Genomic DNA, 27,863 nt, shown 5'->3' with positions numbered 1-27,863 from the left:
TGTGCGGTAAACAATCACTTTATTTACCTTTATCCGGCAAGGTACATTGGCAAAACAAGTTTCTTTACTTGTTGTATACATTGGCTTTAAGACGAAAACGTCAAGAAAAACAACCTGCAAACTGTCACATTTAACAACAGAACTGATTGGTAAGATACAACTGTAGGAATGAGCTTCAGGGAAAGACATACAAAACTCAATACTCTTAGCAAAGTGTTAAAATGTGACAACTTAAAACAAATCCACTAATCCAGTCGTGCTCCAGTCAAAACAAGTGATACAAAGGAAAATCATCAATCCAAACAGCTAAAAGGCATCATGTCCTGATTAGTGCTCTGGCCTGGAGGTCAAACCTACAGCTTCAAGAATGTGACTCTTTAAATGCAACAGCTTTACTGTAATGCTACCTTAATCACTCAACTTAACAAACATGTCGGAGAAATGAATAAACTCAAAAATAAAAGTTAATCTACATAATAGAACATGGTGTAGGAGCAGTTATTCCCATTCCTCGTCGTCGGCTGCGGCGGACGCTGGGTTTGATGCTGCGGGCGCCGGCTCATCGGCCTTGAAGGATCCGCCCTACACACACACACACATCAGCAGAAGCTCAGGAACAAGAAACTTGTTTCAACTATTTATTTTGTTCATTAAAGTTTTCTGTTCTGTTTTGTGCGTATATATACAGGCTATAACCCATTTGTGTGATGCTTTGCTTTATCATTTCGTTGTATGTAATTAACATTTTTGCGATGTACTTACATTTTTGATACCTTGCCATTAATAAAATAAATAAAAAAGTATAGGGATGTGTGCGGCGTACCTTCCGCGTGTCTGTGGACGCAAACGTTCTTCCCCGTGGGTTGAAGCCGGTTGTCCCATGAGCACTGAACGCGATTTCCTCCAGCCATTTGGGAACCGTCTGTTGAGCCTGCGAGAGATGGAGGTTTATGGACGTTACTCTGGTCTTTACATTCAATCATTTTGTCCAAAGCAACTTAAAAATGAGGAGAACGAAGCAATCGAACCAACTGAAGGCAACAATATGTAAATGCTATGACCAGACCCAGTTGATCTAGCACAGTGCATGTGGCAAGGGTTTTTATATTGAAAAAAAAAAAAAAACAATAGTGTTCGTATTCGCTCTTAAAGTGACAGCAGCCTAATGTGCGTCTATCATTAATGTTGATAGAACAACAAAAGATAGGCTGTTAATCCTGATTCCTTATAATTAAAGCTATGCATTTAATGTATACAGGACCAAAAGACTACATTTAGTGTCTAGCATTTCTGAACACTAGTGTTAGACCTACCCAAAAAACTTCTTTATTTTGTTCCATTTACTTTTTCAATTTCAAAGATTGAAATCAAGCTTTCCTGTGTTGAGTAAACTCTTAAGCAACAAAATTACCCCATTGTAAAAACACAAATACAATGAGTGAGCAAACATTTAAGAGATATAAAATGCAATTAATGTATATATATTTATAAAAACATGCATATCATTTGTTTATAAAAAACACACAATTAGATTTATTTAGTGTCATTAGCAGGTATTAAGTACTTTTACCAACACGTCTACCCCAGATGCGACAGCAACCGTTGCAAACTCATTTGTTCTTCGTGTCAGAAGTAGCGCGAGCACTTGAAGTACATCAGAAACAGATCGGAGCATCAGTGTAGACAGCATCGCTGATTATAATGGGTTGTTAGCTTTTGTCACGTCGCGCCTTTGTCAAGTTTTAATTTGAGCATCACTGTACAGGATTTGAGATTTTGTTTGTGCTGCAAAAATTTCAGCGATTGGCCGTCCCTGATCACCCCTCCTTAAAAGCCTAAACTTAACGTCCAAATCAGTCAAATCGTGTAACGAGACTCATAAAAAGCAGTCTACTGTGAGAAGTAATGTGAGAAGTACAAACCCCTGAAAGGACTTTGACCAGAGAGCGAGCTACTGGAGTGTCTGACTCTGGGTTAAAAAAGGACACGGCCCGACCAGTGTTCCCACAGCGTCCGGTTCTTCCAATGCGGTGGACGTATTCATCGATGCTGCTGGGCAGGTCGAAGTTCACCACATGCTGCACATGCTCGATGTCCAGGCCTCTGGCAGCGACAGACGTGGCCACCAGCACCGGACACTGGCCTGTGCGGAAGTCACTGAGAGCTTTCTCTCGCTCCCGCTGCTCCCGGTCACTGATCACAGGAGAAAAGTGCTCCATTAGAGGCGAATCGCAATACCATGCAGCAATGACTGATTACCATCACGAATAGCGGTTCAGGGGTTACAAAGCTACTTTCAACACAGAGTCATGAAGAGCAGGTTATTGTGGGAGGAGAGAGAAGAGTGGAGGAACGGTACCCGTGGATGCTTGTAGTATTGATCTTCTCCTGACAGAGAAACGTTGCTATGAAATCAGCACTTCTTTTGGTTTCAACAAAGACCATTGTGCGATCAGTCCCTGTAATTGCAAACACAAAATGCCATAAAATTGATAATTTAATGTCTTGACTGTGAAAAAGTTACCCAGATTATTTTATGCATAAAAAAACACAAAAACACGAGACAAACATCTGTTATTAATGTCGATTCAACATCAGTTTTGGGATACAAGTTCAAATGATGACTTAATCAACGATCGATAAGTTTTCGCTTAGAATTATCGACAATTAATTGATCGATAAATTGTTAGCATCCCTAGCGATCACCAATGGAATCACTCTAGTTCAAGAGGAAGATTAAGGTATAAATAACAGATATTGGATAGAATTATTTTATCTTAAAGCTGCTGTCCGTAGCTTTTTTGGGGTTAAAAATTATCCAAAATACATATTTGATAAAATACATAACCAGCCAGTGTTCAAAACTATCTGCTTGCCTTAGCTCGATGCAAAACGGTAAGCTTGTAATAATGTTTTTAATTTTAGTGGTACTGGTGGATTTCCGCGGGAGATTCGAGCATGTCTTTGCGTCATTACGTCACATCTGTACACATAAAGAAGGAGTCTCGGCTAGTATAAGCTATATTGCGTGTGAGGATGTTGGAGGTAGAGATTTATAGCCTTTTCTCACAGCACTTGATATAATTAAACTTATCAATTTGATGGCGGATCCAGAAAGGTTCAAACGACGATCATCATCAGTGACAACTAGAGACTCACCCGCTGTTACATGCAAAAGACTTCGTTCGGACTTCGGAGTGGCTACAGAAAAAAAGAGACTGCAACCGGCCCATGCGAAAACAAGGATAATATCGGAAGGACATTACATGTAGTCACGCAATGCTTGCTGACGTTGTTAACATTAACAATTAGAGAACATAGTATAGCTACTTTGCACGGTTTTGCGTGAAATGATAACTTATAAGCAATTGTTAGATTTAATCAGCGCGATTTACTGCAATGTCAGAACCAGAACAAAAGTGGATGTTTCTTACTAGCTCAGATGACATTTCCCGGTGAAAATTCTTATGTTGGTCATACTTCCAAAAAGAATAATCTGTGATTCTGAATGCCAGTATCCACACCGGCGGCGACTGACAGCCTCACACTCTCCTCAAACACTGTGTTCATCCGCGCTGTGCCGTGTCGAGGGTGTTGAACTACAACCCACGTAAAGTTGATAATTCCACGAATGACTGCAATTGCAGATTTCGAACAGAGATGGCGACAAAGAGGAAAAATGCCGGACTGCAGCTTTAAGCACGTTGACAAATCTGAGATTTACGCAGTGTAAATGCAGCCTTCGAGGCGGTTGTGCCGTAACGAACAGTGTTTGAAGACGCTGGATGGAGAACGACAGACAGGAGCAGCAGAGGGAAGGCTTTCTGTGAACTTGCATATCCTCCTGAGAGCTTAGTGAGGAACAGATGGATTTTGACTGACTCTTTTACAAGCATCATCTTTGTGCTTTCATACATTGCAATGGGAAATTCAACAAGTCCTCAAGGTAAATTATAATCCAACACGTTCTGATGTGAACACACACCTGTAGTTTTGAGCAGTTCCAGCAGCTGCTCCCTCTTGGAGAACTGGTCCACCTGAATGATGGTCTGCTCCACATCACTGCAGGCTCCGCCCACCACACCGACAGCGAGGAAGAGGTAGTCCACTTTCAGAAACTCTGCTGCCAACCTGTCATGCGATACATGATGCATACAGTACATCAGTCCTGCTGAAGCCACTATTAGCATGATGTTTTATTTCACAGAACAGTAAAACTACAATACTAACATTTATGGTTGTCCTTATGTCTTTTCTTTCAAACATTAAAGGTTCTATTTAGGCTGAAAACCACAGAGATTTTAACGCTTTTGTTGACATTACCAGTGGCGCCTCCAGAAATTTCTCATAGGGGTGGCCAGATGGGGCCACTTAAAATCTTGGGGTGGCACACCAAAACTATAAACCATAATTTCAGAATTTTATTCTACTGTTGTAGTAAACCGGCCTGTAGAAAACTATCAGAAAGACTTAAGGAAACTCCGACTGATATACTTTGGGTTATTGTGTTATACGTTAGCTTACTAATGATATTAGTAGGGCCCTATTAATATATATTATATATAATGATATATATATTATAATTATATATATGATATATATAAGGGCCCTCGCCCCGCGGCAAATTTTCAGATACTTACATAATTGTGATGAATTTAATCCTTTTTAAGTTATTATTTTGCAGTGTAAGATTACAGTTAACACCTTTAAATATTACATAAATGTACTATGAATTTTTAATAAACTTAATGAGTGCATAAATCAGCAGCAAAAAGTAATTCTTGAAAAAATCTGCACAGTAATTTTATAAAATCTAAATATGTTAATAAAAACAAATTACTATTAGTCCTCTTATAAAATTCAATCAGGCAATCATACATTTCACAATTTTTTATTATGTCAAGAATTCAGAAGTGCATATATAGCCTACACTACAAAGAAATAATATACAATTAAATTATGCTTATTTTAAATGTATTGAGCAGGCTAGGTATAACTAAATATATTGGCTTTTAATAATATTTCAGTGCGCAAACCGATGATAACATGAAAAACAGAGCGCACACAGCGTGTATGCGCATCGCGGGTGCAGAATGATGTGCTCAAAGCAACGTGGTGACTATGTGTGCAGCGCTGCGCTGCATAAGTGCGTATTTAAAAGTTCACGTCACAAAGCGAAGAAATGTCGAGCGCACAAAATAATCCTAGTGCGATTTGTTCCTTTGTTTCAGTTTTATATTCCAGTTATTGTGCGTTTGATGCCGATTCATAGGCCTTGTGATGTGTGTGTGATGATCTAGCAAGCACACGGTAGTGAGTCCTTTAAAAACAACAACAAACTCCAACAAAATAAAGTATTTTTATGCAAATCTACAGCCTTTTATCTACAGATCATGCATTATAATGTGAATATATCATATTGGAGAGAGTTTTACCCTGCATCCAAGAGGCGCGCGCGCTGTTTGAATATGAATGGAGAATGATTGACAGCCACAGAGGAGGGAAAAGGAGTTTCCGTATACTTTAATGATGTAAATAGACTTCTGTCCCTCACATTAAGCTATGGAATGACTTCAGATGACTTTGTCACCCAAACTGACGTGAAAAAAGCGAGAGGCGCCGAAAAGCGCGCTGTTTGCATCCCTGCTGGTCAAAACGTGGCAAAGACACGTCAAAAAGCTGCTGTAACAGTAGCTATACTGTAACCATTGGCACTTAAAAAGCACGTCACGACACATAATGCCCCGTCTTCTTTTACTAAAGAATATGTTTGACTTATTTATGAAATGCATAACTGATGCTACTAAAATTTATTCTGGCCATCGGGGTGGCCAGGAGTCGGCCAGGGGTGGCCACGGCCACCCCCTGGTGGCGCCATTGGACATTACATATTTCCAAAGATAATTGGCGCATCTGAAAATTAACAATGCTGTTCTTTGGCTATACACTGAAACATGCAGCACTAGGGCTGTGCGATATGACGATATATATCGGATGGACGATATAAAAAGCCTATCGTTTCATATTATGCCATATCGTTTATATCGTGGTGTCGCAAAAAAACATTGTTTACGGCAAAAATTTGGATGACTGCAATCTTTCACGCCACCATGGGGATGCAGGCAGGAACGTGAATAACAGCATGAATGAAGGGGTGACAGAACCGGGTGTTTCCGAGCAGGAGAAGAACCAGCCAGAACAAACCGAGGAGCTCGTTCCTAAACGAGGGGCTAGATGGTTTGGTTAACTTTCTATTTGTTGTATTGACCATTTTAGGGTGGTTTGGATAAATAAACGCCAGTCTCAAATAGAGGCCTGGTCTGTTTTTTAGTTTCGGTTTGTATTTAATCTTCTAAAACCCGTCAGATCGTCTGTTTAAACCAGTTCTGTGGTGCAGATTGCGCGCATCTGGGCGGAGTTGTTAGCGCAAGCAGAGTTAGCGGAGGCCGGAGAGAGAAGGAGATCGTTTTACAGGGTATAGCCTTCATTCTTTCTTGTTGATGTGTTTCGGGCAACAAGTTCATAGGCTCGATGGATATTACCAGTAATGTATTGTTCAGCCCATGGCTGTCACATCGTTTTTTTTTTTTTTAATTCTGCCAATAATCTAAAAGCTATGGTTATATTAAATGTACAATTATCGTTATGTATATACAGACTTCACCCTGTGCTGCAACATACATTTAGTTGTACATTCATTTACAGAAATCAGCTGGTTGAATTCAAATTGATGCTGTTATTATCGGATTTTCAGGTGATATTCCCAATTCATTCAGTTAACGGACGCTCTGAGGTAAAGTGTTCAGACTGCAGACTAAGCAACGATTGTATTTAATTGTACAGTACCATCATAACATAGTACAGACATGATCTTAATTCCATAATGTCCTTAAACATAACAATTTGCTGGCCATAAACTGACAGCGCGCGTCCGGTGTGTGTGCGATACCTCGAGTTGCTATAGACACGGCGCGCGCGCTTCTCGTCCGGTGAGCGACCCCCTTTAGACATAATAAAGTAGCCTAGGCTAATTCTTAGATTACGTTTTATTTATAAATGTGTTTAACAAATCCGTTAATCTTCGTTATCTCTAGGCCTACACTAAATGAAAGGCCTGTCTCAGACGCCTGCCTCAAATACAAGCCGGTGCAGTTCGGCGATTTGGGAAAATAAAAGCCCGGGCTATTATTTGAAGTTTTACAGTATATCGTGATATATATCGTTATCGGGATATGAGATGACTTCTATCGTGATATGAGATTTTGGTCATATCGCCCAGCCCTATGCAGCACTACTATACATTTACATAATTACACCACAACGGTTGCGATTTGATCATCTTACTAAGCTGTTTCACATTTCCAAAACTATTGTCAAAATTCATTAAAAATAAATAAATAAATAATAAAAAGTTACCAGCCAACTGGCGAGTAAAACCATTCCAACGCCGATTTTTACTTGCATTTGGCACTAGTTTGATACGGCCATAATGTTAGCCAGGGTTCACAGATAGCGTCAAAGCAATCCATGCATGAAATAAATGCAGGGGTTAAAGTGAAAAAAAATTCCTGAGCCTGAACCTTTTTTTTGGGAGGGGGGATGAACTTCAATGGCACAATTTATTTTCAAGTATTACAGCTTTATCTTAATGCCGTCTTTTTATAAATGAAAGCCAGTATAACTAATATTATATCTACTGATGTCTCGATGAAAATGATTTTCCCCCAAATTAGGCTTCAAAAAATATAAAAACCTTTAATTTAAGTGAACTTAAAACAATCCTCACTTAAACACATAATAAATGTCATATTTACCTGTACCATACAGAAATTGAATAAGGTTATAAAACAGTCCGCACTGCATAAATTTTAAATGAAATATAGATTCATCCTTATCAAAGCTACAAGCGTTCTTTAGTCGAGGGCAGTGAGTAATTTTCTCTGTTCCCTCTGTTCTTTAGGTTAACTTTACTGACAGACAGAATTAATGGCTCCTGACACTTTAAGATCTGCCGCTGGTGAAAGGATCTCACGCATCTCATTCTCTCACTACTATTTACTTACTTCCATTTAAGATTGTATTTAACTCATTTAAGACTGTTCTTGTGAGGAAACTCGACAAAACTGACATTTTGGCATAAATGTGTGTGTTGTTGTTCGTTCAAGCGCGAAAGAACTCTATACTGGCGTGCGTCTCGTGTGTGTGTCTCGTGTGTGTGTGTGTCAGGAGGACATTCACTGACAGCGCGATCTCTTTTGTCTTGTCGCGCATGAGTGGTTTAAAACATTTGCGTGAATAAGAGCGTGATCATAACCCTAGCTAAAGGATGACAGAAAGAACGGATGCTGCGTTAATTGCTTAAATATTTTAACACGTTAGCTGGACAAAAATGAATCGCATGCGAAAATAATAATTTTTTCCTTACGGCCGCACGCCGGACATCCGGCACGGTGCCGGAATACTTTAAGCCCTGTAAATGTATTAGAAATCCAGGGATTCTCAACCCTCAGTGTAAACTTTCCTGCATAGTTCAGCTCCAACCTTGATTAAACTGCCCTGCCTATATCTTTCCAGCAATCCTGGATACCTTGATTAGCTTGTTCATCTGTGTTTGATCAAGGTTGGAGCTGAACTCAAGCCCAATTTCCTGCAGAGCTGCGAACCCCTCGTTTAAAGCATGTTTTTATGTTCCACGGAAGGAGTTATAAAGGTTTGGAACAACTAGGTTCTGGAAGAGCTCTTTTAAAGTGTGTCAGAGTCAGACCTTTGGATCTCTTCAGGGAAGGTGGCACTGAACATGAGGGTTTGCCGTTCCTCTTTTGGAGGGATTCCTGGAGATCCCACTAGCTTTCGCATATCTGGCTCGAAGCCCATGTCCAGCATCCGGTCTGCTTCATCCAGAACCAAATACCGTAGCTTACTCAGGCTAACCTGACGGGAACAAGTCAAACACAATAATTAGAGCCACACAACATATACAGTCAGTTATTAAATGCATGGTATATTAGAGAGAAAACTACCTTTCCACGCCCAATGATGTCAAGCAATCTTCCAGGGGTCCCACACAAAACATTGCAGCCCTTCAACACCTCTCGAATAGTATATCCAGTATTTATACCGCCATAAACCACCACAGGGCGCACACAGGTCCTAAAAGATTCAAGAACAATTACTTCAGGATATTAAATTGCAGTAGTTTTCAACTTGGGGACTACAAGCAATATAGAATGAATGAGCGACTTCATGCGAGCCCAAGTGTGGACTATGCTAATAAGCACTTGTAAATCAGAATCAACTCATGAAATCTGTATCAATACCCAGCCTCACTGTGCAAACTGTACTGTAGTCGTCAGCTAGTATTAGTTATTTTACGGGGATTCATGTCCACATCTCCAACTTTTCTAATTAGGCCTGCACTGCATAAACCTTATCTTTTCCGATAAATATAATTAGGTAAAAGTTCACACACATTAATTATTGGTAAAATATTGGTTATTACTTATTGATAAGGGGGGGGAGAGAAACGCATTAGATTTGATTAAATAGAGAGATAAAAAGATTAATCGATTGAAAGAAAAAAAGTGTTAGTTCCAACTACTATAAATGAACAAACTACCCAATTTATATGGCTGAGAATGGTAAAGTGTGTACCCAAATGCGAACTTCCTAGCCTCCAGATAGATCTGGTTGATGAGCTCTCTGGTGGGAGCCACGATGATGGCCTCGGGCTCCTGCACCTCGCTGAACTTGCTGGCCGCCACTCCATCAGTCATGAACTGCTGCAGGATGGGCAGCAGGAACGCCGCCTGGGGGACGACACAGACCGTCAGCTGGACTGAAACATGTGTAGCCAGTGATCTTCTGAAAACACTGACAGGAAAGACAATCATTAAATAAGAACAGCATGCTAGAGAGTGGTTCTTGCCGTTTTTCCTGATCCGGTCTGGGCACAAGCCATTAGATCCCGTCCAGCTGAGATAATGGGGATCCCATATTTCTGGACAGGAGTAGGCTTCACATATCCAGACTTCCTTACATTCTTGCTCAGTGATTCACAAAGTCCTGCTTCGTCAAAGGTCTGTGTGTGAGAGTGAGAGAGAGTTATTTTGGCCTATTTTCAAAGCTTTTGAACATGCCATGTACACAAAACAGCTCTTGTGGACACAATCGTATACACAATGAAGACTTTCTTTCAGTGTCTTGTAAAATCTGATCTACAGAGTTGTCAGATCACTCATTAACATGCAGGCTCCATCTAGTGGTGTTCAGGTTACGACACAGTTCAATAGTAAGCCGTTCTAGTAGATCAGAGGGTGCGGTATAGCAGATCCTTAGAAATCATTTAGAATTGAAATGCTGTAACAAGCAGTATAATTATCAACCAATTTAACCACGGTCAATTCATTAACAGTTGTTCACAAGCAATCATTTAGCATAAATGTGTAATATTTATTGATTGCAAGCTGCTGCAACAGCAAGCCTATAAAAAGTGCAAATTATTAAAGGGATATATTGTAAACTAGATCGGGAGAAAAGAACTGACCACAAATGCAGAGTACATGTCTTTATCACACTGTTAAAGCAAATACAAAAGGGGGGAAAAGAAATTCAGGAGGAAGAGAAAGCAGGGACTGAAAAGAGCTCCTGCCATATTCATGTTAAACCATGTCATTAAAATACCAAGCGTTACGTTATCCTCATGATCACATTTTATGAGCACAAATTTAATCCCACATGTCCATGGGAGAGTGGTCGTGAATGGGCGTCACAACACGATGGGTGTGGCACATCCACACTGCACTGATACAATCATCTTTTTCAAAGTTAAAATGGATTGCAAAATATATCTTTATAACTTACCATAATGGCTTTTGGAGTATTGCTGCCGCTCACTTCCACGGGAATATCGTCATATTTATCAAAATTAAGGCCTGTGGCAAATTGTGCAAATATGGAGCTCTCCTCTTCTGGAGGGGGCGGCGGCACATAGACCACCTTGGGTCCTGCAACACAGACAAACGGGACGTTACTCAATTTGGATATGAAACGAGGCTGCAGCAATTACTTGAGATCCTACACAGCCCATTTCAAAATGTTCATACCATTTCCAAAAACTTTGGCTGCACCATGAAAAACTCTCGTTGTATCATTTAAAGAAAACCCAAATCTGAAATTTTTTCCCACATACTTTTCCAGATTTGGAAAAAATCTAATTCCATACAGCGAAAGAAAAGCTTTGTCTTGCTCTGAAGGTAAATATGACCCACCTGCATTTTCACCAGCTTCTTGATCTGTGTTGTCTGATGTTGAGACTGGGGAATCAGAGCAAGAAAACCAGCAAGTTATAGTAGCTACTGGTTACTAGGGCTGCACAATATATCGAAATATTGCAAATGTGTATATCGGATATGCATCTCTCAACTGCTTGCAATAACTGTGGTCATGAACAAAAGACAGAAAATTACTCACAGCTCTTGGCAGAATAATTTTTGTAGCTTTAATAAGAATCAGTATATATTTAATTCATACAGTAAAGACTAAGCAGTGTTTCATTTTTACATTAATCAGTTTCTGTTTAATAAAGCTAATGTAGGCCTTCCTGAACCCCTAACCCCGTGCTTTACACTGATGTTTAAATAACACTTCTTATGCTACAGTAAAACGTTGTAGGGATGTTTTCTTGTCACAAAGAACGTGAAACATGTAGGTTAAATTATCTTTAAAATATATTTAAAATTATATGAGTTAATTTTATACACTTCAAGCATGATCGGGTCGCATACTGAATATAGTTAATCAAATTTTTCTTCAATACCGTGCAGCCCTACTAGTTACTATAAATGCAGTAATTACCCTTGGAGAACACTTCCTCATTCTGGCCTCTGAAACCTAAACCGAGCCATTGAAGAGAGAACTCAGTTAAAGCACAGAAGAACCACTTGATAAAATCACTCAAGCACCACTTAAAAACAGATGAATTTAACATCACCTCCTCTTCCACCTCCAAAGCCTCTTTTCCCCGTCTCTTCATCGCCACCTTAAGAGCAAGAGATAAATATTACAATTAAATTACACTATTTGACTGTGACTGGTCAAAGGCAGCTGCGGTCAAACACATGTATACTAACAACTGTAAGATTTACCATTGCCCCAGGCAATCAACTTCCAACATGGCAGGAGGTAGACATGAAACTAGCACAGCTATCTTCTCTCATAACTACAATTCAAATTAATTTCTTCCAAAAACTAACCATCACTAAACCCCCCACGGAAGCCACCACGGCCTCTTCCTCGGCTCTCACCTCCTCTCCACCCTGCAACACACAGATGGGCTCCATGAAACACACGAGGCATAACATCAGGTCTGTTATTCAAAAGAAAGAAATATTACCTCCGTCGTTGCCATTTTCATCACCATCTGGAAGATAAAGAGCATTATGTAAAAATTCTCATACATACATTTGTACATGCATTCATTCACAGATGAATATTAAAATATCACCTTTCCCAAAGCCTCTTCTTTCGGTCTCTTCATTACCACCTTAAGAATGACACATTAAAATTAACTTACGCATTACACAACTCAACTGTGATTGGTCAACTCAACTGTGATTGGTCAACTCAACTGTGATTGGTCAACTCAACTGTGATTGGTCAAAGTAAGTATTTTGTGGTCAGATTCACCATTGCCCCAGGCAACCAACTTCCTGCATAGCTGTGCATATTTCAAGGCATCTCTTTTGGCCATTTTCTCACATAAATTACAATTAAAATGAATTTATTCCAACAACCCACCGTCACGGAAACCACCTCGAGACCCCCCACGGAAGCCACCGCGGCCTCTTCCTCGGCTCTCGCCTCCTTTCCACCCTGCAACACACAGATGGGCTCCAGGACACAACGAAACACTAGACTCATTAAACATGTCTTATTCGAAAGAGAAATATTACCCTCGTCGTTGCCATTTTCATCGATTTCTGAAAAAAAAAGAGAAAAAAATCGGAGCATTTAATGTAAAACATTCTCACATTTTTACACACAGCTTTAAATATTGCCTCCAAGTGTCTGTAGATGCTCAAGCCACCAGACAACTTATTCAGCGAGACTGCTGTGCATGCCGGTGACTGCCGTCTGTCTAAAGCCCTATCCGGAAGGGATTAGCTTTACAAGGGTAGAGGGAGTGATGTAATTTTACCACAGGACGTCTGTGATAGGGCTGAAACTACTAATCGATTTAATCGATTATTACAATAGTTGTCAACGAATGTCATTATCGATAGGGCTGAGCGATTTTATCGATTCTGCGATATAAATCGATATTTTTTCTCCCAAGAAAGTATCGATTTTTAGGCCGCGAGTATCGATACATAAGTCCCATTCAAATCCCCCGTGTTAAACCCGTTCGCGTTGCATGAAGAGTGATTTGGTCAGCCAGCCGCTAGTGGCCAGCTGCACGCGTGCATCGATATTGACGAAAATCCAGCTGTATTCAAACAACAACTTAGCTCTCCTTGTTGGCTAGGCTCCTTGCATGCTGGCTAGTAGCTTTTTTTAAAGCTGGGTCTCCGAAATTGACAGCGCTGTGTTGGACAGATTTGTGCAGCGGTGTTCCGTGAGTGAGAAAGTGCGCGAGGTACGGATGAGTGTGTGTGTGTGTGTGTGAGAGAGAGAGAGAGAGAGAGAGAGAGAGCGAGAGCGAGGTAGTGCTGCGTGAATGCGCTGCGGCGCTCTGCAATCAAATACGATTTTAAATAGGCTTAGTAAAAAAAAAAAAAATGTAAAAAAAATCGTATTCGGTGGTGGAAAACGCCGGCTTTAGGCGCATGGTGAACGCGATGGAGCCCCGCTATCCTATTCCAACCCGCGAACACCTCATCAAGGTTTGCATTCCCAGGCTGTACACTCAGGCAAGAGCACACGTCAAAGCCTCCCTGGCCAGCGCGGAGAGAGTTTCCCTGACGTGCGACGGCTTGACCTCGCGCACAACTGAAGCACGTCACATGTTCAGTGTCAAGCTAAAAAAGCTGTCAAAGAAAAGGCAGTGCAAAGAAACTGTTCACAACAGGCCACTTGCTGCACCTTTTAACTCTCCATTGAAAAGTAAATAAAGTGCAGTATTGCAATTAACAAAGGCTTATAAGCTACAGTTTGCACTGTTGTCTTTCAATAAATAGAACTAATTTTCTCTACACATATTTGATTCATTTTGTCCAGCATTTGCAAGCTGTACTCTCTGCCCAGTCAGAGACATATATTGTGTAAATGATGTTTTCAGTTTTCAGTTCAATTAATTCAATCCAAGTAAATGGAAGACTCACAAGATGTCACCAAAATCACTCTGTCCCCTTTAAATCTTTCAGAAAATGATGTAAGTGTATCGAATTATATCGAATCGTATCGTTGGCTGAATATCGTGATATATATCGTATCGTCAGCCGAATATCGTGTATCGTATCGTATCGTGAGATTAGTGTATCGCTACAGCCCTAATTATCGATTAGTTGGTCTGCTTACGTCACGGGGAGCGTTTACTGGTGATTGGTTGAAACAGGCCAATCATGATGCTCTCCGTCTTACATGCGCTGCGCTTCATGAGGCACACGCAAGGTCTCTCTCCCTTCGCCGATCTGCCGTGCGCGCAGAGACCGAGATCTTTTTTACAGTCTGTTTGGAGCAGTCTCTTCTGTCTGGCATGCGCGCTCTTGCTTGCGCGCTCTCGATTCCGGGAGTTTGAACTAATTTGCGGGCATCAGGGAGCCGCTATCAATATGCGGGAGACTCCCGGAACTTGTGCGAGACTTGGGATGTCTGTATTTTGTCTCGAGCATCAGGTTGCGCAATCAGTTCGCTCGCAACATAAGTGATGGATTAAAATAGTGCTACCGCAGAAATAGGTTAAATTAAAACGGTGTTTACAAAGTGAAGCACTAAATTAAAGGCAGTTAATAACAGCAGCAGTAAAAGACTTTTTTAGTCACTGTACTCAGTGGTTTTCAGCGAATGCTTGTGCACTAATGCATCATTTTTCCTGTCCTTTTAATCAAGCCTGTTAGCTTGCTGCGTACCATTCCGATCTACTGCGGCTCTACGTTCACACGCTTGTTTACAGTCTTTCTATATTTATTTGATCAATTATTCTTATAATTCAATTAATTATAAATAAATTCATTATATATTTGAGATGTTTTTAGTTTATATCTTCACATCTGAACAACATGTCTGTGTAAATTTGTTTTAACAAAAATTGTGTTAAAACATGTTGGATATCATTTAATTAATTTTAAATTAATCATGGTTGTCAACTTGCCATCAGCAATTATCATTAAAAACAAAGCAAATATTGATATTAGTAAAACTCAATGTGTGACTTTTGCACTTTTTAAAGTACACTTTTACACATTAATACGCTTGTGGCGAGCAGGACGAGGCCGAGGGACGTGAGAGAGCGGCGCGAGGCCGGTGGCGTGAGTGATGATGATGATGAACCACACCTGTGAGACGCACCGGTCTCGCATCTCTCACGTCCCTCGGCCTCGTCCTGCTCGCCACAACCCTGATTTAGGGTTTTATTTAGTTATAATAAACAAAATCAAATTGAAAATTTTACCCGATTAATCAGAAAAATAATCGTCCGATTAATCGATTATCAAAATAATCGTTAGTTGCAGCCCTAGTCTGTAATATTAATGGCCAATTCGCACGGGATAAGATCTCAGTAAAACCAGCAGAAGCGGGAGAGTAACTCGATTTACACACCGCCGTCCCTCCTGTCGTCATGTGTGTATTACGCTGCTTCCTCCAGGAATATCATATCACATCACGTGCGCAAACACACATAACCTATATTTATAAAACAGTTACGTCCGGTCGAACGATGTATTAACTTCAGATCGGACTGTGTTGGTAATAGGCACTATCGCTAAAAGATGTTTCGTGCCTCTAACGAGTGCTTTCGATCTTCTCTCTGATCTGGTGTGTGTAAAACACTTGAGTTTTGCCAGAGACTCGTCCCAGCGTCTAGAACGCAACTGACTGCTTTCTCAAGCGTCTCCACGGGAAACTACTTTTAAACAGGAAATGACAAACCTTTAAAGGTGTTCCTGAAGCCTCCTCTCCCTCCTCGGGATCCTCCCCTGCCTCCTAAAAACACCAGATAAGCAACGGTTACAGCAGTCACACAACTCCAGATTTAAACTCAGCACATGTAACTGAATCTATAGTTCTTTAAAAAAAAAAAAAAAAAAAGGTCAGGTATTTTAAAAGATGTAGTTTTGAAGTGGAATTAAATTCATGGCAATTCAAAGAAATTCCAGAGTCACAACAGAAAGAATGTGTTGAATCTCACATACAATCAGTGTTAGGAAGGTTACTTTGGAAATGTAATTGCTTACTGTTATAAGTTACCCATTATAAATGTGGTTTGGATTACTTTATCAATGTAAAGCAATTTCCTTTTAATTTGATTCTAACTAATTGAATTACACATTTTGCCTCAGTAATACAACTAAATACAATTACATTAAGTTTGTAATTTAATAATTTCATTACACGTAACTAGTCACTCCTCAACCCTGCATACATTTTGTTCTAATATATATATATAAAATATGTCCACCTCAAATAGTTTTTTTTCCTGGGAAATGGAATCATGTTCCACAAAATTACAATTACAATAAATCAAACTTAATTATTTGTTCTGTGACTAGAGCTTTTAACATTCATTGCTGGGGGAAAACATTTCCTGTACAAGTAGTTCAAATGATTACTTAGTACAAGTTCAGATCCTCACCTCTGCCTCTGAACCCGTCGCCAGCAGTCGACCTCCACGAGTCACTATCTACAAACACAACGGCTCACCTTAGACGGGCTCTGATCTGAATCCTTTCAAGCATCATGATTCCAGATGATAATTACACAAGTTATTGCTTCTAATATGTTTGTAAAAACACAGGGCTCCAGACCAAAAAAATTGGCAAAAGGAAATGGGATCCAAAAGGTTCAAATCTCAGAGTTGCTTGGTCAATATGGTTGTTTAGAACAGCCTAGTACAATTTAGATCTAACTCGATGCCTTCACTCTAGCGATACTGATTGTATCTGCATCTACAGTGCATTCAGAAAGTATTCAAACTTTTTTTTTTTTGCTTCTTCACTAAAATACCCCCGACACAAGTGCTCAGACGCTTAACCCAGTACTCCGTCGAGGCTGTAATCACTGCCAAAGAGCTTCAAGGGTTTTCGGCTATGACGCAACAAGTTTTACACATCCAGATTTAGCGCTTTTCTGCGATACTCAGATGTAGGGGTGGGAATCTCTAGGCACCTCACGATTCGATTACGATTCAGAGGGCTGCGATTCGATGCTAAATCGATTATCAGAATCTTTTTTTTGTGTGTGTGAGACTATAAATACTTTGCTTTAAAAGTAGAAAGTAATGACCCATAAAGAATTAACGTACAATATGTTTTATTAACATTGCAAAGAACCAACAGGAAAATACATGTGTGTCTGAACTAGCAGCAGCATATTTGTAGTAAATTAATAATATAACAACGACCGGTAACGTTACAGCCGAGTGTTTTTCCTCCTCTGGCTGGAAACGTGTCATATGGCTTCTCATATGTGTCTTGTTTCCGAAATATTTTAGTTTTACTCTACAAAGCTTACAACTAGTGTGGCTCTTGTCCAGCTCCTTTCCCCCTTCAACTTCAGAAGCCAAAATATTTCCACACGTCAGCTTTTAACGAGGAGGGTGTTTGGATTTGGCGCTCAGCCATCGCGTCCGCGCATGCGTCTGTTATGTGCACGCCACAGACGGTCCGGCCACTGCACTTCCGCGCTTCAGAGTTCCGTCTTTCGCGTTCCGTCAATATTACGTTATTATAAATATATATCTAAATTTTTTTTTTTTTTTTTTGAAAATCGATTTTTGACAATTGTGAATCGATTCAGAATCGTCCACATCCGCATCGCGATGCATCTAAGAATCGATTTTTTCCCCCACCCCTACTCAGATGTAGTGCATTTGCAACAGATGTAGCAACATTTATTCTGTATTTTGATGTGCATTCAAGTATAAAATTATTGAAAAATAAATGTAGGACGTTGCACTCCCAAATGGAAGCAGAAGAGCATGAGCTTGAAAAGGGCGGGTTTAACCCGAACTAAAGGATTGAACAAGTCTTGCAAACGTCACCAGAGAGAAGTCTGAAGTTAAAACATTGATTAACCTGTTAACTGGCACCCCCCTTTTTTTTGCATAGACATAAAAATCACTATCCAAACTTAAATGGTTGTAATTCAGGAATGCTTTGGAATATAGACCTATGGCTGGTCTTGTTTTAAAGAAGACATTTTCCAGATTATTGTAGAAGTCTAGAAATGATAAATGAAACAGAAAAAAAGTTATATAAGTTTGAGTTTATGAAATGGTGTAATGTAAAAATATAATTATTAATATTTTATATAAAATATATATATTACAAAATATATTTTACTCTAAAACTGCAAGAAAATTAAAGACAAGAATCTGAACAAGTTGTATTCCAAATTTTAGGTTGATATCTAAAAAAATTAGCTTTCAGTAAGATTTTATTTGGGCGCAGTACCCAACTTTTTCACTAGACTCCATTACTGCCCATATAAGGGCGCCTCCATTTTCATATATGTTTTGAGTGATCTGAACCATGTATTTCCATAATTTTCATACAATTTATGAAGTAGACATCCTATTCAGAAGTAGTATGGGTGGTTTGGCAGTATTTGATTTGAATTCAACCTCTAATAAATGCATAAAAAGACTACGTTATAGCGTTATAGCTCGCAGCCAATCAGAAATCGAGAATCCATACATTTTTCTTTATATTTAAAACATTTTCAGACCTTTTTTTCTCATAAAATGAAATTGGTGTTATCTTTTGAACTCATGGCATGAAAACAAACTGAGGTTTCTACCAATCTCATGATTTTTCGTGTTTATTGTTATTTCAAAATAAAGGCCTAAATACTCCTAATGAATATGAAATATTATTTTTGCAAATTGATAAATTACTGCTCCTCTGTAATTTATTTTAGATAACAGCCACCAAATATGAAAACTAGAGATTTTAAGCTTTCAAATGATATATAGTTTGGCAATATTACTTTAGGTTTTTACTAAGATATTATTGTTTTAAACATGCAATGGCAAATGGCGGCGGGCCCTTGCAGGTTAAGAGGTTAAAACAAGAAAAAAAAAACTGAAGCGTATATGTAAGGATGAATCTTTCACAATAAGATCCATTACATGCATTTGGAAAATAGGGTGAATTTTCTGAACACTTTGTATGCACTGTATAATTAAATACGGTTTTTAAAAATATTTCTGCTTGTTTGATTTCAGAATTAGTTAGATCTCAAACAAATATTTGATCTCAAACAACAAATATTTGATTCGAATATTTAATAATTTACTATTAGCATTAATAAATTATTATTATTATTTGCATCATACATGTTATGAATATGGGGAAAATAACTGCTTTAATTTCTCAGATCATTAATGTGTGAGACCCAAATGTAGGATGCTTGCTTTGTCTGGCTGGCTGCTTGTTTTTGATCCTGTCAGTAACGTGTTTGTCTCAATAATCATGAATTGGGCACCACGGCTCACGCTGCCTGCAGGAAACACGTGCACTTAGATGATCATATTAAGACTTTCCCCGGCTGTAGACTAGATTCCTAAAATTGTAGCATGTGTGTGGCATTTAGGTGTGGTCTGGAGTCCTGCAATAACTTCTTTCGAGATTCTAGAGCGGATTCATACATACAGCCTTATCTTATCAGAGGGAAAAAGGAAAACAAACCTTCATTGTTTGTCTTCTCATTTCCTGCACTTCCTACAAATAAAAAGCATGAACACAATAAACATGTCTGCCAATGCTCTGAGTGATTGAGCTGCTGTGGTGTGTGTACAGAGCGTGGTTAATGAGCATATATATAAAAAAGAAGTTGCCATCCACTAGTCTAGAGCTGTGAAAACTCAAAGCTATGCTAAAGTAACTTCTGGCAATCACTCCTGCACACGATCATTTACACTTGAGTATTAATACAAATGATTTTATGTAGAAAATGAGGCTCATGAGATAGTCCACCTGTATAGAAGCTCTTGAACCCTCCATCAGTACTGCTGGAGCCCAGGCCTGCAAGTGAAGAGGGGAAGTACATGACGTTTAAGAGCACATTTAAAGGACACAAAATCAAATTTGCCTTGATCTTTTGACAGGTGTTTGCGCACCATTAAAACATCCTGTAAGTTTTAGAGCTTAAAAAGTTTTTAAAAAGCATTTAATTGAGCTCATTATAACATTATCGAAAAAGTTGTGATTTTTTTTTTAGGGCGGGCTCTTGGTTTATGCATCAGTTGCTTATTGGCTTTGAGAACGAGTCTTGCAAAGGTCACCAGAGAGAAGTCTGAAGTTATAACATTGATTCAAAATTACAAGTAAGAAAAAAACCCTGAAGCATACATGTACAGATGAATCTTTCACAATAAGATCTATTACATGCATTTGGAAAATGGGGAGAATTTTCTGAATATTTTTGAAAGCACTGTAATGCACATCACAGGTCAGAGGTCACTCTCCGCCAGAACACGACTTGCTTACGGTGCTGTGGTGTTCACTTAATAGGCCGTTTATTTTCATATAGTAATATTTAACTATCACATTCTTATCTAAAACACCATATATTGAATACGGTTTGACTGAAAATGTCTGATTTTTAATTGCGTTTCAGTTAACATTAGTTAATTACATTAGTTAACATGAAGTAACAATAAAAAATATTTAATACATTGTATTTGTTTAATCTTAAGTTTGTTAATTTCAACATTATACTAATACATTAAAATCAAAAATGTTATCCGCTAAAATGAAATGGACTTGAGCTAACATGAACTAACAATGAACAGTTGTTTTAATTGGCATTAATAACTAACGTAACAAATGTAGCTGTTGCTCGTTGTTAATGTTAGCTCACGTAATGCATTAACTAACCTTAACTGATGAGACTATGTTAAGTGTAAGCTATTGTTCTTTAGCACTTTGAACTGTTTGAAACATTTGTTTGCTTTATACATTTTTTCTGCACCATTTTATTAAAATGTTCAGGGTTATTTTTATTGTAAGAAAACAATAAGTTATTAAACCTGTTGGGATGACAACACTTTATTCTAACCTAATTGTATTTGTGATACCATATAGGCTACCATGTGATAGGAAAATTTGATACCGTCACGTGTGTTTCCCCCAGGATTTTGTGAAACTGTGGTTGGGTTTTACAAACCTGTTTCATTAACAACTTACCTCTGTCCCTCTAGGGGCTTTTTAATGTTGTTTACATGTCTATGTGGTCTTTTTAAAATGAATTTACACATGGTTTGTCTTAAAGCATAAGTCGACAGCATTGCTGAGTATTTTCTCCTTAAACTGCAGTGAACCAAAGACAGTCTCAACAACACGGTTTGAAATCGCTGGTGTTTCTGATGTCACACACTACCTTGTAACCAATCAGATCAACGTGCAGGCGGGCTTTAGCATATCATTAACTATGACTGCTCTGAAGCAAGGGAGTTTCAAGAGAAGCCAGGATATCCCGGTATTTTTTTCTGTTGATATGAAAATCGTGTAATGGCGGAAACATGGATTATGTAACATTAGCATCACATTATTAGCTGTTTGATAAGTCAAGCAAAGGGCTAGTCTCCTTAATTACAGTTGTGTTGGACGTTGTAGAGAGCGATACATAAAACGCATGACCATTCTGATACTGAGTGGACCTCTGAGCAGGTTCGAGTGAGTGGAGGTGGGGGCTTTATGCCCTTTATATTGTAACACTTACATACTAAACATTTACTGCACAATATGAAACTGCACAGAATGTTAAAAAAAAAAAAAACACCTACCAAATCCTGATTTTGAGGACACAACAGGGCTCTGTAGAAGGACAAAAAATAACATTAACAACTTACCTACATTAACCATTCCCAGCTCATGATGTTCTATTGGGTTTGAGTGAGTTAAAAGCAGGAAACCTGTACAGTTATTTACTATAGCTCAGACTGGACTGCAAAAAATATGATCAATAAAATATGACTAGGGCTGCAACAACTAATCGATAAAATCGATAATAATCGATTATGAAAATCGTTGTCAACGAATGTCATTATCGATTAGTTGGTCTGCTTACGTCACGGGGAGCGTTTACTGGTGATTGGTTGAAACGGGCCAATCAGGATGCTCTCTGTCTTACACGCGCTTCATGAGGCACGCACACACGCAAGGTCTCTCTCCCTCCGTTGCTCTGCCGCGCGCTCGTGCTACACGGTTTGGAGCACAGTCTCTTCTGTCTCGCATGCGCGCTCTTGCTTGCGTGCTCAAATCCCGGGAGTTTGAACTAATTTGCGAGGATCAGGGAGCCGCCGCTATCAATATGCGGGTGACTTCCAGAACTTCCGGGAGACTTGGGATGTCTGTATTTTGCGTCTCGAGCATCAGGTTGCGCAATCAGTTCACTCCTAAAATAAGTGATGGATTAAAATAGTGCTACCGCAGAAATATTAAATTAAAACGGTCTTTACAAAGCGAAGCACTAAATATAAAGGCAGTTAATAACAGCAGCAGTAAATTATTGTTTTTTAGTCACTGTACTCAGTGGTTTTCAGCGAATGTTTGTGCACTAATGCATCATTTTTCCTGTCTTTTTAATCAAGCCTGTTAACTTGCTGCGTACCTCCATTACGTTCTCTTATTATAGCATTTGTCTAGCCTACTATTAAGCTTTAATTGTTTTTCAAACGCGATCTACTGCGGCTCTGTTCACACGCTTGTTTTCAGTCTTTCTATATTTATTTTCACAAATTAACCTTAATTCAATTAATTTTAAATAATTAAATTAATTATATATTTGAGATGTTTTTAGTTTATATCTTCACATCTGAACAACATGTCTGTAAATTTGTTTTAACAAAAATTGTGCTAAAACAATGTTGGATATAAATGTTTTTTTTTTTTACATTAATCATGGTTGTCAACTTGCCATCAGCAATTATCATTAAAAACAATGCAAATATTGATATTTGTAAAACTCAATGTGTGGCTTTTGCACTTTTTAAAGTACACTTTTACACATAAATATCCTAATTTAGGGTTTTAGATAACATTTTATTTTACGGTGTCCTTGTTACATATGTTACATGTACTTACTGTGGTAATAACAGTAAATTATGCATAATTACATGCAACTAACCATCAAACTAATCATACCCTATTCCTATAGTAAGTACATGTAGTTACTTAATATTACTCTGTACTTAAATATATAATTACACTATAACAAGGACACCTTAAAATAAAGTGTAACCGGGTTTTATTTAGTCATAATAAACAAAAAATCTAATTGATTTTTTTATCCGATTAATCGATTATCAAAATAATCGTTAGTTGCAGCCCTAGTTATGACAATATGTTTTTACATGGCTTTAACTCATCAAAATAAGCAATTTTCAACTTTTAAAAAAAGTTATAAAAGACATAACTCAAAAGGGATAGTTCACCCAAAAATTAAATTTACCCCATGATTTACTCCCCCTCAAGTCATCCTAGGTGTATCTGAGTTTCTTTCAGAAAAATACAATCGGAGTTATATTATAAAATGCCCTGGCTCTTCCAAGCTTTATAATGGCAGTGAATGTACGACCGTTTATGTTTTGAAGTCCATCCAAGTGCATCTATCCATCATAAAGTGCATCTGTCCATCATCTGTCCACGATAAAAGTGCATCTACCCATGATAAAGTGCATCTATTCATGATAAAAGTGCATCTATTCATGATAAAAGTGCATCTATTCATGATAAAAGTGCATCTGTCCATGATAAAAGTGCATCTACCCATGATAAAGTGCATCTGTCCATGATAAAAGTGCATCTACCCATGATAAAGTGCATCTATTCATGATAAAAGTGCATCTACCCATGATAAAAGTGCATCTATTCATGATAAAAGTGCATCTATTCATGATAAAAGTGGATCTGTCCATGATAAAAGTGCATCTACCCATGATAAAAGTGCATCTATTCATGATAAAAGTGCATCTATTCATGATAAAAGTGGATCTGTCCATGATAAAAGTGCATCTACCCATGATAAAAGTGCATCTATTCATGATAAAAGTGCATCTATTCATGATAAAAGTGGATCTGTCCATGATAAAAGTGCATCTACCCATGATAAAAGTGCATCTATCCATGATAAAAGTGCATCTACCCATGATAAAAGTGCATCTATTCATGATAAAAGTGGATCTGTCCATGATAAAAGTGCATCTATTCATGATAAAAGTGCATCTATTCATGATAAAAGTGCATCTACCCATGATAAAGTGCATCTATTCATGATAAAAGTGCATCTATTCATGATAAAAGTGCATCTATTCATGATAAAAGTGCATCTACCCATGATAAAAGTGCATCTATTCATGATAAAAGTGCATCTATCCATGATAAAAGTGCATCTACCCATGATAAAGTGGATCTGTCCATGATAAAAGTGCATCTATTCATGATAAAAGTGCATCTATTCATGATAAAAGTGCATCTACCCATGATAAAGTGCATCTATTCATGATAAAAGTGCATCTATTCATGATAAAAGTGCATCTATTCATGATAAAAGTGCATCTGTCCATGATAAAAGTGCATCTACCCATGATAAAGTGCATCTGTCCATGATAAAAGTGCATCTACCCATGATAAAAGTGCATCTATTCATGATAAAAGTGCATCTACCCATGATAAAGTGCATCTATTCATGATAAAAGTGCATCTACCCATGATAAAAGTGCATCTATTCATGATAAAAGTGCATCTATTCATGATAAAAGTGGATCTGTCCATGATAAAAGTGCATCTACCCATGATAAAAGTGCATCTATTCATGATAAAAGTGCATCTATTCATGATAAAAGTGGATCTGTCCATGATAAAAGTGCATCTACCCATGATAAAAGTGCATCTATTCATGATAAAAGTGCATCTATTCATGATAAAAGTGGATCTGTCCATGATAAAAGTGCATCTACCCATGATAAAAGTGCATCTATCCATGATAAAAGTGCATCTACCCATGATAAAAGTGCATCTATTCATGATAAAAGTGGATCTGTCCATGATAAAAGTGCATCTATTCATGATAAAAGTGCATCTATTCATGATAAAAGTGGATCTGTCCATGATAAAAGTGCATCTACCCATGATAAAAGTGCATCTACCCATGATAAAAGTGCATCTACCCATGATAAAAGTGCATCTACCCATGATAAAGTGCATCTATTCATGATAAAAGTGCATCTACCCATGATAAAGTGCATCTACCCATGATAAAAGTGCATCTACCCATGATAAAAGTGCATCTACTCATCATTAAAGTGCATCTGTCCATCATAAAAGTGCATCTTTCCATCATAAAAGTGCATCTGTCCATGATAAAAGTGCATCTATTCTTGATAAAAGTGCATCTATCCATCATAAAAGTGCATCTATCCATGATTAAAGTGCATCTATTCTTGATAAAAGTGCATCTATCCATGATTAAAGTGCATCTATTCTTGATAAAAGTGCATCTATCCATCATAAAAGTGCATCTTTCCATCATAAAAGTGCATCTGTCCATGATAAAAGTGCATCTATTCTTGATAAAAGTGCATCTATTCTTGATAAAAGTGCATCTGTCCATGATAAAAGTGCATCTATCCATGATTAAAGTGCTCCACACGGCTCCAGGGGGTTAAAGGCCTTCTGAAGTGAAGCAATGTGTTCATCGATTTACGGTGGAAGAGTAATCCCTGACCCGACGCTGACGTAAAGAGCAAAACAAAACACCAGTCACGAATTAAGAGTCTAAAACGAGAATTTTTAAAGAGAAATGTGGGAGGAGCTTGAGTTTGTGTCCCAGCCCTGTTTGCTTGAACAGTGAGAGGCGTCTAAACTTACGCTAGTCACACATCTACGTCACAAGTTACTCTTGTGGCGTAGGCCGTCTGCCGGAAGCTCATTATTTTAGCCGATAAAGGTTTAAATATGTTTATTTATCTTACATGAACACATGGCTTCACTTCAGAAGGCCTTTATTAACCACCTGGAGTCGTGTGGAGCACTTTAATCATGGAGAGATGCTTTTTTTTTTTTAATGGACTTCAAAACAGAAACGGTAATTGACTGTTATTATAGAGCTTGGAAGAGCCAGGGCATTTTATAATATAACACCGATTGTATTTGTCTGAAAGAAGAATGTCATACACCTAGGATAACTTGAAGGTGAGTAAATCATGGGCTAAATTTCATTTTTGGGTGAACTATCCCTTTAAGTTGAAATGTCAAGAGAGCACTAGTCCCGTCATAGGGTGTACTTGTAGTGCTTATCAAGTTTTAGAGTATAACTTTGTGGAAAGCTGTTTTTACTTTTATTCATTCCCAGGATATAAATGCGATTTCAACAATTCAATTTTCACTAGTTAAAAATGCTAATTCTAAATTTTAAGAATTAGATTTCTACTTGTAACAGTGGCTTTTTTTTATATCAGTAATTACATTCCCACTAGTAAAAATTTTAATTCTTGATATCAACAATGACATCACTCACAGAAATACGAATTATTGATATCAATTGAATTTCAACTAGTAAAAACTATCATTCTTGATATCTGTAATTGTATTTTCACTAGTTAAATGTCACCATAGGTTGCCATTCAAATTCAATTGTTGATATCAAGAAATGATTTCAAACATACTGAAATTACAATTTCACATATCAGAAATACAATTCTTACTACTATAAATAGTCATTTTTATCAATAATTACATAGTTTCTAGTACAAATATAAAATCCTGATATCAAGAACTTAACTGTTACTGTCAAAATGTTGAAATACATTTACAGATATCAAGAATTAACATGTTACTTTTTTATATTTCAGATATCTGAACATATATTTCTTTTATCAATAACTAGGAGTAATTTCAGACATCTAAAATGGCAGTGCACGTCACTATGGATAAAAGTGCAGCCAAATACGTAAATGTAAAACGTACTGCCAAAACTTAAAATGCAATCAGCTCACGCAGTAACAATATATACATTTAGTATGCCAAATATGAAAGAACAATGGCTAATGTTCGCAATGCTACTGAAGTAACTGTAACAAGCACGTTAGAGGAGAGCACGTGGCTTTGCACTCATCTCGGTCTGGCGAGGAAGAGTGTGGTGGACTTTACCTGATCTTCCTCCCAGTCATCCATGTTGAGCAGCTTCGGCTGAGAGGGGACGATTCAGATCTGTGACAGAAAGTAAAATGTGAACACCATGTCCTACTTTAGGAATCAATAACCTAGGCTAACATTTTGAGTTAGGCCTAACGTTATTAAAATTCAAAGCCGGTCATTAGAGTTTCTCTTTCAACGACAACAACTGTAAAACGCTGATATCTAACAAAAGCTGCAGTCTATATGTTTTAAATTTGTTATCACCGTGATAAACGTTGATTTAAATACTAATAATTAAACATAGACACGCTAATCAAAATGACTGAAGTTAATTGAACCGCGGCAGAAACTAGCATCTCGTCAATTAACGCTTCACTTTGACTCTAACGACTCAACTTTCTCTTAAATTCGTGTTGATACAATTTTTTTAAGACTTAGATCATTTTAGCGTAGTTTGTAAAGTTAAAACAGCATACATTTATCCGAAGAGCTGATGGCACGTGCGGCTGGAGACAGTCAGGGCGCTCGCGAGAGACCGGGCAGAAGTGACGCATGTACTTGTGGGCG

At 38.1% G+C, this 27,863-nt stretch overlaps 1 protein-coding gene across 1 annotated transcript; it reads right to left on the bottom strand.

Moving 5' to 3' along the window:
* Positions 1–27,863, bottom strand: ddx4 (DEAD (Asp-Glu-Ala-Asp) box polypeptide 4). Its single transcript, XM_056265575.1, has 25 exons — positions 27,773–27,863; positions 27,309–27,368; positions 21,944–21,974; positions 20,133–20,180; positions 19,845–19,877; positions 16,790–16,837; positions 16,087–16,140; positions 12,951–12,977; positions 12,796–12,870; positions 12,503–12,541; positions 12,392–12,418; positions 12,252–12,314; positions 11,990–12,037; positions 11,854–11,889; positions 11,268–11,312; positions 10,861–11,003; positions 9,926–10,078; positions 9,652–9,806; positions 9,021–9,150; positions 8,765–8,931; positions 3,986–4,131; positions 2,360–2,459; positions 1,923–2,193; positions 824–931; positions 1–582 (listed from the first exon to the last, which is right to left on the bottom strand). Exons 2-25 carry the CDS (start codon positions 27,330–27,332, stop codon positions 499–501), a joined length of 2,055 nt encoding a protein of 684 aa, XP_056121550.1. The 5' UTR covers positions 27,333–27,368; positions 27,773–27,863; the 3' UTR covers positions 1–498.

Source organism: Rhinichthys klamathensis, unplaced genomic scaffold, assembly GCF_029890125.1.
Source record: "Rhinichthys klamathensis goyatoka isolate OS25496 unplaced genomic scaffold, OSU_Roscu_1.1 h1tg000236l_1, whole genome shotgun sequence".
Classification (NCBI taxonomy): domain Eukaryota; kingdom Metazoa; phylum Chordata; class Actinopteri; order Cypriniformes; family Leuciscidae; genus Rhinichthys; species Rhinichthys klamathensis.
The sequence above is the reverse complement of the archived record's forward strand: the minus strand, read 5'-3'. Positions and strand labels throughout refer to the sequence as shown.

Excerpts from the sequence above, each read along its gene's own strand:
- ddx4 (XM_056265575.1), bottom strand. The coding sequence starts at position 27,332 with ATGGATGACTGGGAGGAAGATCAG. Across the intron at positions 12,315-12,391 it reads TGAAAATGGCAACGACGGAG|GGTGGAGAGGAGGTGAGAGC; the intron begins GTAATATTTCTT and ends TGTGTGTTGCAG. Across the intron at positions 11,004-11,267 it reads AGAAGCTGGTGAAAATGCAG|GACCCAAGGTGGTCTATGTG; the intron begins GTGGGTCATATT and ends TCTGTGTTGCAG.